Here is a 13,523-nt window from a genome sequence, read left to right on the forward strand (position 1 = left end):
TCTTTTAGGACTTGTCATTATGTAAAGAGCACAAAGAGAAAACATTTCAACATTATGAAATGCACCAAGAATTTTCAAGAAAACAGTGTCACAGATTCACACAACTAGAAGGGACCTTAGAAATCCTCTAGCCAAATCCCCTTATTTTAGAAATAACTGAGAATTTAAGGCTCAAATAGGTTGATCTGCTCAAGGTCATTAAAACTAGTCAGTTCCAGACTTGCATAGCCAGGGCTCTGTCTTTTTACAAACCAGTAAGGAGCGTCGGCATAGAAAGGTTTAGTTCCCCAAATCCTGAGACCCGAGTGACAGACGAGAGCTAAGAGCTGGGGACTGAGCAGAGCGCGTCACACCAAGTAGAGGAGGCCGTGCCTGCACCGGGCGCCGTGTCCTTCTGGGCACTGTGCCTCTCCGCTGCGCTGGAGAACACAGACAAGGGCAGTCCTTGGCTTTCTGCACATGGCTTGACCACCGGGGGGACAGGAAGCGAGCCATGCTCCATCTTGATTGGAGACAGCAGCTCGGGAACGCTGGCAGCTTCTTGGGAGGTGCTTGAGGAGGGGGGTGTGGTGACAGACACAAAGTTACTGGTGGAGGTCAAGGCGGATGTGTCTTGAGCCAGGTTCTTCACCGGCAGAGCCACCAAGCAGCTCATGGCCTGTACCTCATCTGCACTGAAGCGGCCTGGCTGGAGGACTGTGGCCGTTGTCCCGAGAACCAGAGGGCTGTCCAGACTTGGGGGAATATCACTGTGGGCTACCAGAACCAGAGGGTCCATGGGCCCCAAGGAATTATTACTGGTAGGGAGGCTTGCTCCCAGTGAGGAGCTCACAGACGTGACGTCGATGGTCAGGACCCCGGAGTTCAGCGCCTCACCCGACGCACCTGCTGAGCTGCCCCCTTGGGCAGGCGTGTCAGAGAAAAGGGCTGCTAGGTCTATGTTGCTGAGCTCGCTTTGGCTGGGGCTGCCCAGCTCACCGCTGGGTGTGAGGGAACTTGGAACTTCCAATTGAGGTGCGAGATCTGCAAAAGGAATCAATGTTCCAGTTATTAAGGACCTCAGAGGATTAGAAAGAAATCTTGCTTAAGTTCAAGATGTTAGCATGCAACTCTTCAGGCTAACATTTACTCTCCTTTCTCTGGACTACTGTTTATCACCACACCCTGCTGGTGGCACAGTATTAGCAACCGACAGATTCTAGGCAAAGGGATGGCTGACAGGGACTTCTCTAGACCACCTTGGTGTAAATCAGGAGAATAAAATGGGTTGCGCGGACAGCTTCAGTCCTGGGCAAATGCACAGAGCTCAGGCCCTCCCTGGACATGTGCTGCCTCCCCACGCAGCGCCAGCCTCCCGCCCCCTCCCTCCCCGTCGTCTGCAGTCACTTCAGGGTGCTCCCCTGCTCCCGTGGCGGCCAGCAGTGCTGGACCCGACCACGGGGGTGAGGGGAGTACAGAAACAGTCTAATAAGCCCTTTTTCAGCGACCGTCTTTCAAGCAATTATTTCTCAATTAACTATGAATAATCAGGAAGCCCTTGGAAGAATAACAAACATAAGCATACTTCAAAACTTTTAGAGCCAGGTGCAGTAATCCCAGCTACTTAGAAGGATGAGATCTGAGGATCACGGTTTGAAGGCAGCAGGGACAGAAGAGTCCTTGAGACTCTTTAATAAAGTACTCAGAGAAAGCCAGAAGTGGCGCTGTGGCTCCATGGTAGAGTGCTAGCCTTGAGCACACAAAGATCAGGGAAAGTGCTCAAGCCCTGAATTCAAGCCCCAGAACTGGCAAAAAAGAAAAGTTTTAGAGCTGAAGACCATGGCTCAAGGGATAGAGCACTTTCTAAGCCCACAACTCCACGGCGGGCCAGGACTTCCTCAGCCAGATCCCACCACACCAGAGAGCCGGATCTCTGGAGTGCTCTAGGGGACGGGTCGCCACCCGCGGCTGCCCAGAGGTCTATGGACAAGGCTTCTAAGTCCTGGGCCACAGGGGGCCAACCTCCCTTTCACACGTCCTGGACTACAGTTGTGTTTTCTTTCCTGCTCCTCCTCTAGTTCTCAGCGCCTTGTCCTTCCCTAAAACACAACCTCATTTCATTCTCGGCTGGAGGGCTTCTGCCTCCTCTGCCTCCTGCAGTCTGGAGTCTACTTCCCGCAGGACTGAGGAAGACGGCAGGGAGCAGACAGGTGAGCGCAGAGGCCGGACCCGCTGGAGGACGCTGGGCCCAGTGGGGGAGGGGCTGGAGCCCAATGCCAGGGCGGGCCCAGGACGTCAAGACAGAATGTTCTCAAAGAAAGCCCCGAGACCAGGGAAACCCAAAAGAGCAGGGGCAGAAGTAGGCAAGTGGCACAAGGGGAAAGAACAGTGCCGTTATGGCAGCTGGCAGCTCTGGGAGGAGGCAAGGAGCGGCCGGCAGCACCCGCCCCCTGGCACGCACGCACGCCCAGGCACCAGTACCCACGTGCCCGCAGACCTGGGCGCTGGCTGTGCTGGGCGCGCCACGTGAGCCTTCATGCTGTGCTTGGAGGTGAAGAGTCTGCCGCAGCTGGGCACCGGGCAGCGGCTTTTGGGAGCCCCCACATCCTGCAGGTGCTTCTTTGAGTGGATGTACAGACTGCTGCGAGCTGAGAAGCGAGCACAGCACCCTGGAACAGAAAGGGGAATGACAGTCACTCCGAGGGCCCTCGGGAGGGGGAGCCGGCGAGAAAGGGCCATTCCTAGTCGGGTCCCGAGACGCATGCCCCGGCGCTGGCGCTGGGGGGAACCCGCGGGACGGGGGGGAACCCGTAGGAGAGTGAGGCCAGGCGCAGCAGCAGCTAAGGTTCCGTGCGACCACCAGACCTAACCACTGCCCGTGACACACCGAAACAAGCCACGCAACTACTGCCATCAACAGCTGCAAGCCTGTGAGTTCAGAGTTGCAACCGTCTCAGCCTCACTGCACTCAAGTCCTTCCACGTGGCCGTGCACAGCCAGTGACCAGGTCTCCCAGCAGGTGGGAGTGAGGCGCGCCGGGCACCCCGCCTGGGCGAGCCACGGCGGAGGGCTGTGTACGTAGCTAAGGCGCTGGGCTCACTACCGACTCGCTGCCGAGCCTGAGACAAACCGCTCATCCTCTCCAGAACTTCTTTTTTCCTCTCTGCAAAATGAGAATACTTTACAGGATTATAATAGGATCAAATAAAGCATTATCTACCCACAGGCATGACCTGGAAAACCGCAGTCATTTGAAATGAAATCCAGGCAGCCAAGGCCCTTGCTTCTCTGACTCTGGCCTGTCTTTACAGCCACTTTCCTTATAACAGCCCCGTAGGCCCTGGGCACAGCAGCTTCATTTGCCTGTCCCCACTCCTGAAGAAACACACTTCAGGCTCCTGGTAAACACTTGTTAGGCTAGTACGTTGGTTGTTCACAGGAGTTACACCATTGTGATCCATTGTGATTTTTTTTTTAATTGCTGGTCCTGGGGCTTGAACTCAGGACCTGGGCATTGTTCCTGAACCGCGTTGAGCCACAGTGCCACTTCTGGATTTTTAAAAAAGTTTATTGGAGATAAGAGTCTCGTGAAGCGTTTTCTGCCAGGGCTGGCTTTGAACTGCAATTCTCAGATCTCAGCCTCCTGAGTAGCTAGGATGACAGGTGTGAGCCGCCCACACCAGGCAACCATGGCATATCTTATTTCTTACAACTGAAGATAATTAAAAAATTAGGAACCATCAGAACTGTTAGGTACTGGTGGCTCATGCCTATAGTCTTGGCTACTCAAGAGGTAGAGATCTAGGGGCTGCAATTGAAGCCAGTAGGGCACACCACTCCTTAAGACTCTTTAGCCAGCAAAATACTGGACTTGGAGGTGTGGCTCAAGTGCTAGAGCCATGAGGAAAGAGCCAACAAGCGCTGGGCCCTGGGTTCAAGCCCTAATATTGGGTACCAATAAAAAACAAACCTGAGGAACCACTTAACCTAAGAGTCTTGATCACTGACTATGGTAGACAATCTAGCTCCACTATCAGCTAAGACAACATGGGAAGGTAGCATTATCCTTAATATAGGTCTCAGAAAATATCATCTTAGCCTCTCTCTGCTGTAAAGCATCATGGGAAATGCAGTCCTGGGTTTTTTTTTAATTGGTACTTGGGTTAGAACTCAGCATCCCATCTTTCCAGGCATGTGCTCTAGTGATGATGCGCCACAACTCCAGCTCTTATTTGTGATATAGTTTTTTTTAGTTAAAAAAAAAAGAACGAACCATCGTTTCCATTTCCTGGAGACCGTTTACATAAGTATGATTTTATCAGATGCGCACAGGCACTGTGTCTTTGTGTTCCTCTCCTGAGAGTATTGTCCTCTGGCCGGTGCGTGAATGCCTAGAGACCTGTGTAATTTATCATGTCTCCATATATTTTAGATCTAGCTCCTGCATTTGAGGGAAAGCATGCACCATTTGTTTCTCTGGGTTTGGCTTACCTCACTTAACATGATTTGTTCTAGTACCTACCACTTATTTAATGGGCAAAACAGAAGACTCTTTGTAGCTTCTAAGCAGAGTGGTACCACAAAAGTCATCATCACTTGGTTGAAATTTTGGTATAAACTTGTATACCAATCAAGTTTGCTTGCCATTATTTATCCTTCTTTCAAAGCACATATAACAAGGTACTGAAACCTGAATTCTAAGCTGTCCACCCAAACCTAAGTGGGATATTCAACCTTCTGCAACCACAAAGGTATTATGGAAACAAAAGATGTTCCAAATTATGTAGTAGAAGGAAGACAGTGTTGCCTACCATTTACAGGTACATACGTCTTCTACGGTCTCTGGAGAAGGACATGAGTAGACGACAGCTGCCTGGTGAGTGGCTAGGACGAGAGTGGCCTGCTGATCAGTGGAGTCCTCCACTTTCCTGTTCCCACACACAGTGTGGGCTCGGCTCTCCGGGTAATAGTTACTTTTGAGACAAGATCTCACTTCCTACCCAGGATTGTTACTTGTCTTAGGCTTAAAAAGACAGGCACTGGTGACTCATACCTCTAACACCAGCTACTCGGGAGGCAAAGATCTGGAGGACTGCTGCTCAAAGCCAATCTAGGCAGAAAAAAATCTGAGGGACTAAATCTCCAAAATAACCAGCAAAAAGTTGGGCTGAAATATGGCTCAAGTGGTCAGGCACCAGCTAAGCTCAAACCAGGTATGGGAACAAATAAAGAACAAAACAATAATCAAACTAACAACAGTAAGGTGACATGTACTCAGGTTTTCTACCAACGACCGTCATGACAATCCTCTGAGTGGTTGCTTTACGGATGAGGAAAGGAGGAATGGAGCTCAAGCTGCCTGTAGCTGGCCCACTTTGTAAAGTGGCAGATTTGGGATCTGAGTCCAGGTAGTATGGATCTAGAACGCACGTTCTGTTACTAATTGAACTGTCTGTCACTGTCCCTCAAGAACTGCATCTACTTCCACAGCTTATATACACAGCACAGTCTGCCAGCAGCTGGCTAGCTCTTCCTCTTCCCCCAGAGCAGGACAAGGAGTCCTCTGTGCCCCAATGATGGCCTGCAGGCTCCTGAGGGCCGATGGGAGGAGGAGCCGCAGCTCGGTGCCATTGTGTGTGTGACACTTGCTGTACGCTAGGGCTGGTCTCAGCTCTAAGTGGACCTTCCCCACCCCCTCCTTTCAGTTAAGTAGAGGCCACCCTGGGACGGCAGCAGTGGGTAGGGGTAGGGCTGGCAGCAGTGGGTAGGGGTGGGGCTGGCAGCAGTGGGTAGGGGTAGGGCTGGCAGCAGTGGGTAGGGGTAGGGCTGGCAGCAGTGGGTAGGGGTGGGGCTGGCAGCAGTGGGTAGGGGTGGGGCTGGCAGCAGTGGGTAGGGGTGGGACGGCAGCAGTGGGTAGGGGTGGGACGGCAGCAGTGGGTAGGGGTGGGGCTGGCAGCAGTGGGTAGGGGTGGGACGGCAGCAGTGGGTAGGGGTGGGACGGCAGCAGTGGGTAGGGGTGGGGCTGGCAGCAGTGGGTAGGGGTGGGGCTGGCAGCAGTGGGCAGGGGTGGGGCTGGCAGCAGTGGGTAGGCGTGGGGCTGGCAGCAGTGGGTAGGGGTGGGGCTGGCAGCAGTGGGTAGGGGTGGGGCTGGCAGCAGTGGGTAGGGGTAGGGCTGGCAGCAGTGGGTAGGCGTGGGGCTGGCAGCAGTGGGTAGGGGTGGGGCTGGCAGCAGTGGGTAGGGGTGGGACGGCAGCAGTGGGTAGGGGTGGGACGGCAGCAGTGGGTAGGGGTGGGGCTGGCAGCAGTGGGTAGGGGTGGGGCTGGCAGCAGTGGGTAGGGGTGGGACGGCAGCAGTGGGTAGGGGTGGGACGGCAGCAGTGGGTAGGGGTGGGGCTGGCAGCAGTGGGTAGGGGTGGGGCTGGCAGCAGTGGGTAGGGGTGGGACGGCAGCAGTGGGTAGGGGTGGGGCTGGCACCCACAGGTCACACGGGAGGCCTGGCAAATGAGCCATGCCTTCAGCGTTCTAAGAAAAAAAGCTCTAACACTCCTTTAGAGAGTCAATCTAGAGGGGCTGGGAAGATGGCCTAGTGGCAAGATGGCTTACCTCGCATACATGAAGCCCTGAGTTCGATGCCCCAGCACCACATAGATAGAAAATGGCCACAGGGGCGCTGTGGCTCAAGTGTCAGAGTGCTAGCCTTGAGCAAAAAGAAGCCAAGGACAGTGCTCAGGCCCTGAGTCCAAGCCCAGGACTGGCAAAAAAAATAGTCAATCTAGAGACAGTAAGGAAAGGGGCAACACTGTCCAAAAAGAAGTATACTCGTTACCTGAGTTATTTAACTGTCCCCACTGTAACAATTAAAAAAAAGGTGAAAAAAAAAGTCAATCTGGCCTCATCACTACCTACCTGACACAAGAGTAGCTACCTACCAATCAGCAAGTTCTAGCCCAATGTCAGACATGGGAGAAGCCCTAAGCCTGGGTTACACATGGAACGCTATCCAGAGTCACAGACAGCGAGTACAGGGCGCAAGCAAACAGGATTCCCTACCTGCAACCTTTCCAATATGCCGGCCCTAAGACAGCATGCTTGATCCATTCAGCAAATCAAGTAAGTAACACCGCCTCCAGGTAGTGAACTAGCCTTTAAGACAACACAAAGTCTACCATGGATGTTGGTGTGGTGCTTAGCTCCCAGCCGCCTGTGGTGTCGGAAGCCTACCGTTCACAGGACACGCAAATGGCTTCGTGCCCAGGTGGGTGATGCTGTGGCCCTTCAGGTGCTCTGCTCTGGTGAAGGACTTGCCGCAGCCCTCCACGGGGCAGGTAAACCTGCGGTCATCCTCATGTTTCCTGCCAGGAAACCAAACAAAGGGGCAGTGATTGCTCACAGAGCTCACGGGCTGGGTGATTCTTTGTTTCATGTTCTGCAAAACCACGTGTGTTCCACTTAAAATATGATGTCTGTTTCAGAAGACCTTTATTTGAGCTCCAGTCCCTGTGAGGTTGGCAGTTTAGCTGTCCTATAATTAGAAATTCTACTTTAACGGTTCAGCAGATCCACAATGAGACGGGACAACTAGTGCTGCTTCACCCTAGGAAGAGCCGCATCCCAAGCGCACTGATGAGGCCGTTCCCATGGCCTCCCAGCCACCGAGGACCGGAGGGGCCCGCAGAGCACCGCGGCAAGGCCAAAGGGACCTTCTCACGCCAACCCTGCGCACCCCAGGCCGGCCGCCGGATCCACGGCACAGCAGAGAGAAAAGCAAGCGCAGCGTCAGATGTTGGGGATTATTATGGCCTGGGAAAGGCTGCCCTTCCACCAGCCTTGGGACAATAGAAGTCCCTCCCACCTTCTGGCCTCCACCCCTTGGGAGGTGAACACGTGCGTGCCACCATGATGGGGTTGTCCCGCCCACAAAGGGAAGTTTCGTGATGTCACTTGATGAACGTGACCCCTAGCCTATGACTGACCCTTTGGCCAGCCCCCTTTCTTTCCCGCCATTACCTCTATATAAGTGCCCTTCCATATTAAAGTCTTTGAGACGCTTCCCACCACCGCAGCGTGTCCCTGATGCCTTCCTTTTCGCCTCCGCCCTCGGTAACATGTGGGGGGACTGGGGGGAGGGGAAGCTTCAGCAACCCGTCCTCAACTTAGCGCTTGCCCATGTGAGCACGCCTTTGGCCTTCCGCTGGCGGAGGGCCAGGCTGAGTGCTCTTTCATAGAGTTTGTGGTTACCATTCTCCCCGTGGGGGGAGAAAGGGATCGTCCAGATCCCAACAGTCAGAGGCGCGGGGGTGAGGTGAGGGGTGCGTGCAGTGGAGCTCCCCAGGCTGCCGGGGAGGGGGGGTCTGCAGTGACTCGGTGAGATGGGGGGTGCGTGCAGTGGAACTCCCCAGGCTGCCAGGGAGGGGGGGGTCTGCAGTGACTCGGTGAGATGGAGGGTCGTGCAGTGGAACTCCCCAGGCTGTCGGGGAGGGGGGTCTGCAGTGTCAGAGGTGCGGGGTGAGATGAGGGGTGCGTGCAGTGGAGCTCCCCAGGCTGCCGGGGAGGGGGGTCTGCAGTGACTCGGTGAGATGAGGGTGCGTGCAGTGGAGCTCCCCAGGCTGCCGGGGAGGGGGGTCTGCAGTGACTCGGTGAGATGAGGGTGCGTGCAGTGGAGCTCCCCAGGCTGCCGGGGAGGGGGGGTCTGCAGTGACTCGGTGAGATGGGGGGTGCGTGCAGTGGAACTCCCCAGGCTGCCAGGGAGGGGGGGGTCTGCAGTGACTCGGTGAGATGGGGGGTCGTGCAGTGGAACTCCCCAGGCTGTCGGGGAGGGGGGTCTGCAGTGTCAGAGGTGCGGGGTGAGATGGGGGTGCGTGCAGTGGAGCTCCCCAGGCTGTCGGGGAGGGGGGTCTGCAGTGACTCGGTGACATTTGAGAAAGGAAAACAAATGGAACTGTCTATAAAGTATTCCACCTAAGTCAAAACAACAAAACCCCACGACGTACACAGAAAAACACTGTCTTTAGGTGAGGACAGTCTAGCTATTTTCTTCTTGCAAGTTTCCAGCCTTAAGAAGAGTCTAGGCTATATTTCTTTAGGATAACCTAAAAAATCGATAGCTATCCCATTAGTAGGTTTCTGCTACTAACAATTAATTCGTTAACTTTCAAAGCTGGTAATACATACCAAAATATAAGGCTTACTTACCTCTTGTGCCTTAGAAGTTTGGACATGCTGGTGAAGGTCCAGCCACAGCTGTCCGAGTCACAGATAAATGGTCTTTCACCTTGTAAAAAAATAAATTATAGTGAGTAAGTGAACACAGCTCCGAGACAAATCTCAGCCCCAAAGGATTCTGTTCTCTAGCTTTCTACCTGTGTGGCTTCGTAGGTGAATTTTCAGTCTACAGGCTTTGTCATACTGTTTGCTGCATCCAGGGAAGGAGCAGGAAAAGAGTTCTTGTTCCCTGAAGTGGGCTCGATTATGGGAAAACAGGGCACTCACTGTGATAAACGTCTTCTCACAGCCTGAATGGAGAAAGCACAAACCCTGCTCATTGGGAGACAAAAATCAAGCAGTGAAACCAAATCCAGTTACAACCCAGGACGTGGCTCATCAGGCAAAACCCCTTTCTAAAAGGTCCTGACCATGAATGTTTGGCTTTGTAATAGCCAAGCAGGGTCAGCCAAGAGACACCAGGCTTCCAGCTGCACACAGGCCACCTGTTGCAAGGTGACTAACTCGGAGAGGGAACAAGTAATCAAATGTTGCTCCAATTTCAGCTGTCTGCTCACCTGGTCTGTAGTGCCAATCTCACACACATTGGGTGTATTTCTCATAAACACAAACGTCAATGTTGCTCATGAAAACCAAGAAAACCCCAGGAGAGAAATTAAATGCTATAAGAATGAGATTCTGTCTGTTACAGTTGAGCTGTAAACAGGTGCAAAGCATCCTAACAGTTAAGATTCACCCCTGTGGGTGATGCTCCATTCTCTACACTTCCGCCTCCTGACAGCCTCTGAACCGGCCTGCCTCACACCCTACCCATCTGGCTTCTCTTTCTCCTGTTGCTCATTTCCTCCGGTTTGTCCTTGTCATCTTCACCCACCTGGCTTTTTCCTCAACCTCCACACTCAGTTCCTAGTGTGCTACCTAGACGGCGGCAGTGGCCAGACTACCCACAGTAACACTTCTCCTTTGATGACAGTGTTCCGTGCTCAGGCAGGGTGGAAAATGGGATCGAAAGGCTTTAGCAGGTGTCTTTGCGGCCGCTCTTCTCAGAGCCTTCCATGTAGCCAGGGGGCCGTGAACCACCACGCAGAAACACACCGCACAGCACCACAGAGAACCTACTCCCCCCTGTGGGGCAGCATTCTGTGAAGAAATGGTGATTGTCCTAAGTCACCAAAGTCATCCTCCCTGGCTTCGATCTGCCCTCCCTGCCCACTTCTTAGTTTGGGCCTTTGTGTGTTTACAAGTTTGGTCATGTAAATTTGAACAACCATACTCTGTGTCTTAACACCCCTCTCCCCAAGTAGCCATGCCCTTTCACCCCATCTCTGTGATTTCTCCTACTTGTAGGAAATCACTTGATTTCACCCATGCCATTGCTACTCTGGACCATTTACTGAGGCAGCACCCGCCCCTCTCCAGCTTCTCCACCAGAGGCATGCGTGGCCAACGCACACCTCTGAGGCGCACCTCTTGACTGGATCCCTGGCTTTCCTGGAGAAGACCATGCTCCTGCTACCAGACGCTCACGAGCGGACAGGAAAAGGTCTGCAAGCAGTGGCCCAATGCTCTACAGAACCGCGCCCTCACCCACACGCGAGAAGGAACTGCCGGAATCTGTTAACGCTGGTCCCATTACTCTCAAATGCTGCACTCGAGCGCCTTAGGGCTCGCGTTATTAGGAGAGAGTGCATGTATGGTAAAGGACTCTGGGTGCGTGTCAATGAGCAGGGCAGTGAAGGTCCTCTATCCAATCCACGGCCCTCTCGAGAGCTCCCTCCCTCCGCACAGCCCCTTCTCCACGGAGAGGCTCGAGAGCCGCCTCCTCTCAGATTCCCCCGCCTTGCCAGCCAGAAATACTTTCTTGAGCACCCGGGGTAACTCTGCCCTCTGAGACTGCCAACCTTGGGACCCTGGTGGCGAGCTGGATGGGACTGGCACTGCCAACAGCCCTTTGCAGGTCCACCAGGTAGTGCTTTGCTTTATCCTCCCTAGTCCACCTCACCGTCTCCGTCTGTAAGACGAAGGAGGGGTTTAAACTCCACACCAGGGTACGAACGGCTTCAAACTCCTGGCGCAAGGTGGAAAGGGCGCTAAGCCGCCGTGGCGTGCCCTCCCGGCCCTCCCTCGGGGGCTGTGTTTATCCGGGCCTCCGGGCCTCCCTCCCTCCCTCTCCCCGCCGCGGTTACCCGGGAAGTCACACTTGTAGGGTCGCTCGGGCTCGAAGTGGCTGCGCAGGTGCGAGCTGAGCTTGGCGTGCGTGGGGAAGCGCTCGGCGCACACCTCGCACTTGAACAGGCTCTCCTGCTCGTGGCCCTTCATGTGCGCCCGCAGGTTGTAGACGGTGGTGAACTTCTTGCCGCAGCCGCCCGCCGGGCAGCCGAAGGGCCGCAGCTTGTCGTGCGAGCGCAGGTGGCGCTTGAGCTTGTAGGAGGTGGCGAAGGCCCAGCCGCAGCCGCCCAGCGGGCACGCGAAGGGCCGCCGGCCGCGGAGCCCGCCGTGCGTCAGCAGGTGCACCTGCAGCTGGTGCTTCCGGGCGAAGGCCAGCGCGCACTGCGGCTCGGGGCAGCGGTAGCCGGGCGCGCCGGGCCCGCGGCGGGCGGCGGCGGCGGCGGGGCGCGGCGGGGCGCGGGCGGGCGGCGGCGGCGGCGCGGCGGACAGCGTGAGCACGCCGCGGTCCAGGCGCACCAGCAGCTCCCGCTCGCGCGGGGCCGGGGCGACGGCGCCCGCCGGGGCCGCGCCGGGGGCGGCGGCCGGGCCGCTCGAGCCCGGCTCGGGGAGGCCCGCGGGGCCCGGCCCGGGCGCCCCCGGCCCGCGCGCCACCTCCAGCAGCACCACGAGGGCGTCGCCGCCCTCCCCGGGGCCCGGCGCGCGGGGCCCCGCGCCCTCCTCACGCCGCGGCCCGGGCGGCCCCCCGCGCCCCGGCTCGGGCCCGCCATCTTCCGGGTCGCTCAGCAGCAGCAGGCGCCGGCGCGCCGGGCCCGCGCCCAGGGGCGCCGCCGCGCCCCGGCGAGGCCGGTGCGGGGCGCCGCCGCCATGTTGGCCTCCGCGCGCGGTCGGGGCGGCGAGCAGCGCCGGGAGGGCCATCTTGTCCTGGCCGCGGCCACCGAGCCGCCGCCGCCGCCGGCCCTGACGCGCGGCCCGCCCCGCCCCGGCGTGCGCGCGCGCGCCGCCGCGTGGCGGCCGCGCGCTCGTCACCGCGGGGGCGGGGCGGGGGCGGGGCGGGGGCGGGGCTCCGGGAGGGAGCCAGGGCTGGGGGCGGGGCCGGCCCGCGCGAGGCCTGCCGGACGGGGTCGGGGTCGTGGCGCGAACGGCGCGGAGCGGCGGAGGCCGTGGGGGCGGGGGGGGGCGCGATGGTCTTGGGCGAACGGTCGTGGACGCGGCTGCCAGGCAGGGGACGCACGCGGCTGGGGGTGGAGCCTCGGGCGGGCGGGGGCGGGGCCGTGCGGCAGGGGCGGGGCCTCGGGTGTCTGTGGACGCGGCCGCCAGGCAGGAGACGCACGTAGCGGAGGGCGGGGCCGCGCGGCGGGGGCGGGGTTTAGGGTGGTTGTGGACGCGGCCGCCAGGCGGAGACGCACGCGTCGGGGGCGTGGCCTCTGGGTGGGCGTGGCCTCGGGCGGGCCGGGGCGGGGCCGCGGGGCGGCCCGCCGGTCCGCCCGCCTCCTTCCACCCGAGTCCGGCTGTCCCCGTGGATCGGGGCTCGCCTGTCTGGGACCCTGCGTCCGTCGGTGGGCTTGCCGGCCGCCTGCAGTTCCCGAGTGCTTCGCGTAGAGGAGAGGGGGTGCCAGGGGCCCCGCACTGACAGCACCTGATGCCGCCGCGGACCGCGGCCCTTCCGGGCTGCCACCGCGGCGGCACCGCCTTCCTGCCCCGGCCTCCGATGGCCCCCTGCTCCCTCCAGATTGAACCTGGACTCCCTTCCTCCTCCACCAGCCCGGTCCACACCCGGTCTCCAGCCTCCGTCCACACCCCAGCTTCCCCCCCTCCCCCCCCGCCCTCCCCTGTCCCCCCTTCCCCTGCCCCCTCCCCCTCCTCTGCCTTCCTTTCCTCTCCCCTGCCCTCCCCTCCTCTCCCCCTTCCCTCCCTTCCCCTCCTCTGCCCCCTTCCCCTGCCCTCCCCTCTCCTCCTCCCCTCTTCTGTCCCCCTCCCCTGCCCTCCCCTCCTCTGCCCTCCCCCGCTTGCCCTTTCTAACCCGTCCTGTCCTGTCCTGTCCGTCTCCTCTCCATCAGAGGCTCCAGCACAGGAATCACCAGTCCTGCAAGTCTGAGGCCCGCAGCAGCCGGAGGGGATACATGTGACCTTGATGGATGGCTGAGTGCTGTTGT

At 57.9% G+C, this 13,523-nt stretch overlaps 1 protein-coding gene across 1 annotated transcript in view; it reads right to left on the reverse strand.

The window, feature by feature from the left end:
• Zxdc (ZXD family zinc finger C) overlaps positions 1–12,318 on the reverse strand; it is a 16,242-nt gene extending 3,924 nt beyond the window's left edge. The window contains 7 exon segments of the mRNA XM_048356352.1: positions 368–1,023; positions 2,477–2,495; positions 2,497–2,648; positions 7,201–7,331; positions 9,172–9,250; positions 9,339–9,491; positions 11,388–12,318. Coding sequence (XP_048212309.1) covers positions 368–1,023; positions 2,477–2,495; positions 2,497–2,648; positions 7,201–7,331; positions 9,172–9,250; positions 9,339–9,491; positions 11,388–12,285 — 2,088 coding nt within the window. The 5' untranslated portion in view covers positions 12,286–12,318.
• Positions 12,319–13,523: the final 1,205 nt, after the last annotated feature.

Source organism: Perognathus longimembris, chromosome 10 (genome assembly GCF_023159225.1).
Source record: "Perognathus longimembris pacificus isolate PPM17 chromosome 10, ASM2315922v1, whole genome shotgun sequence".
NCBI classification, from domain to species: Eukaryota; Metazoa; Chordata; class Mammalia; order Rodentia; family Heteromyidae; genus Perognathus; species Perognathus longimembris.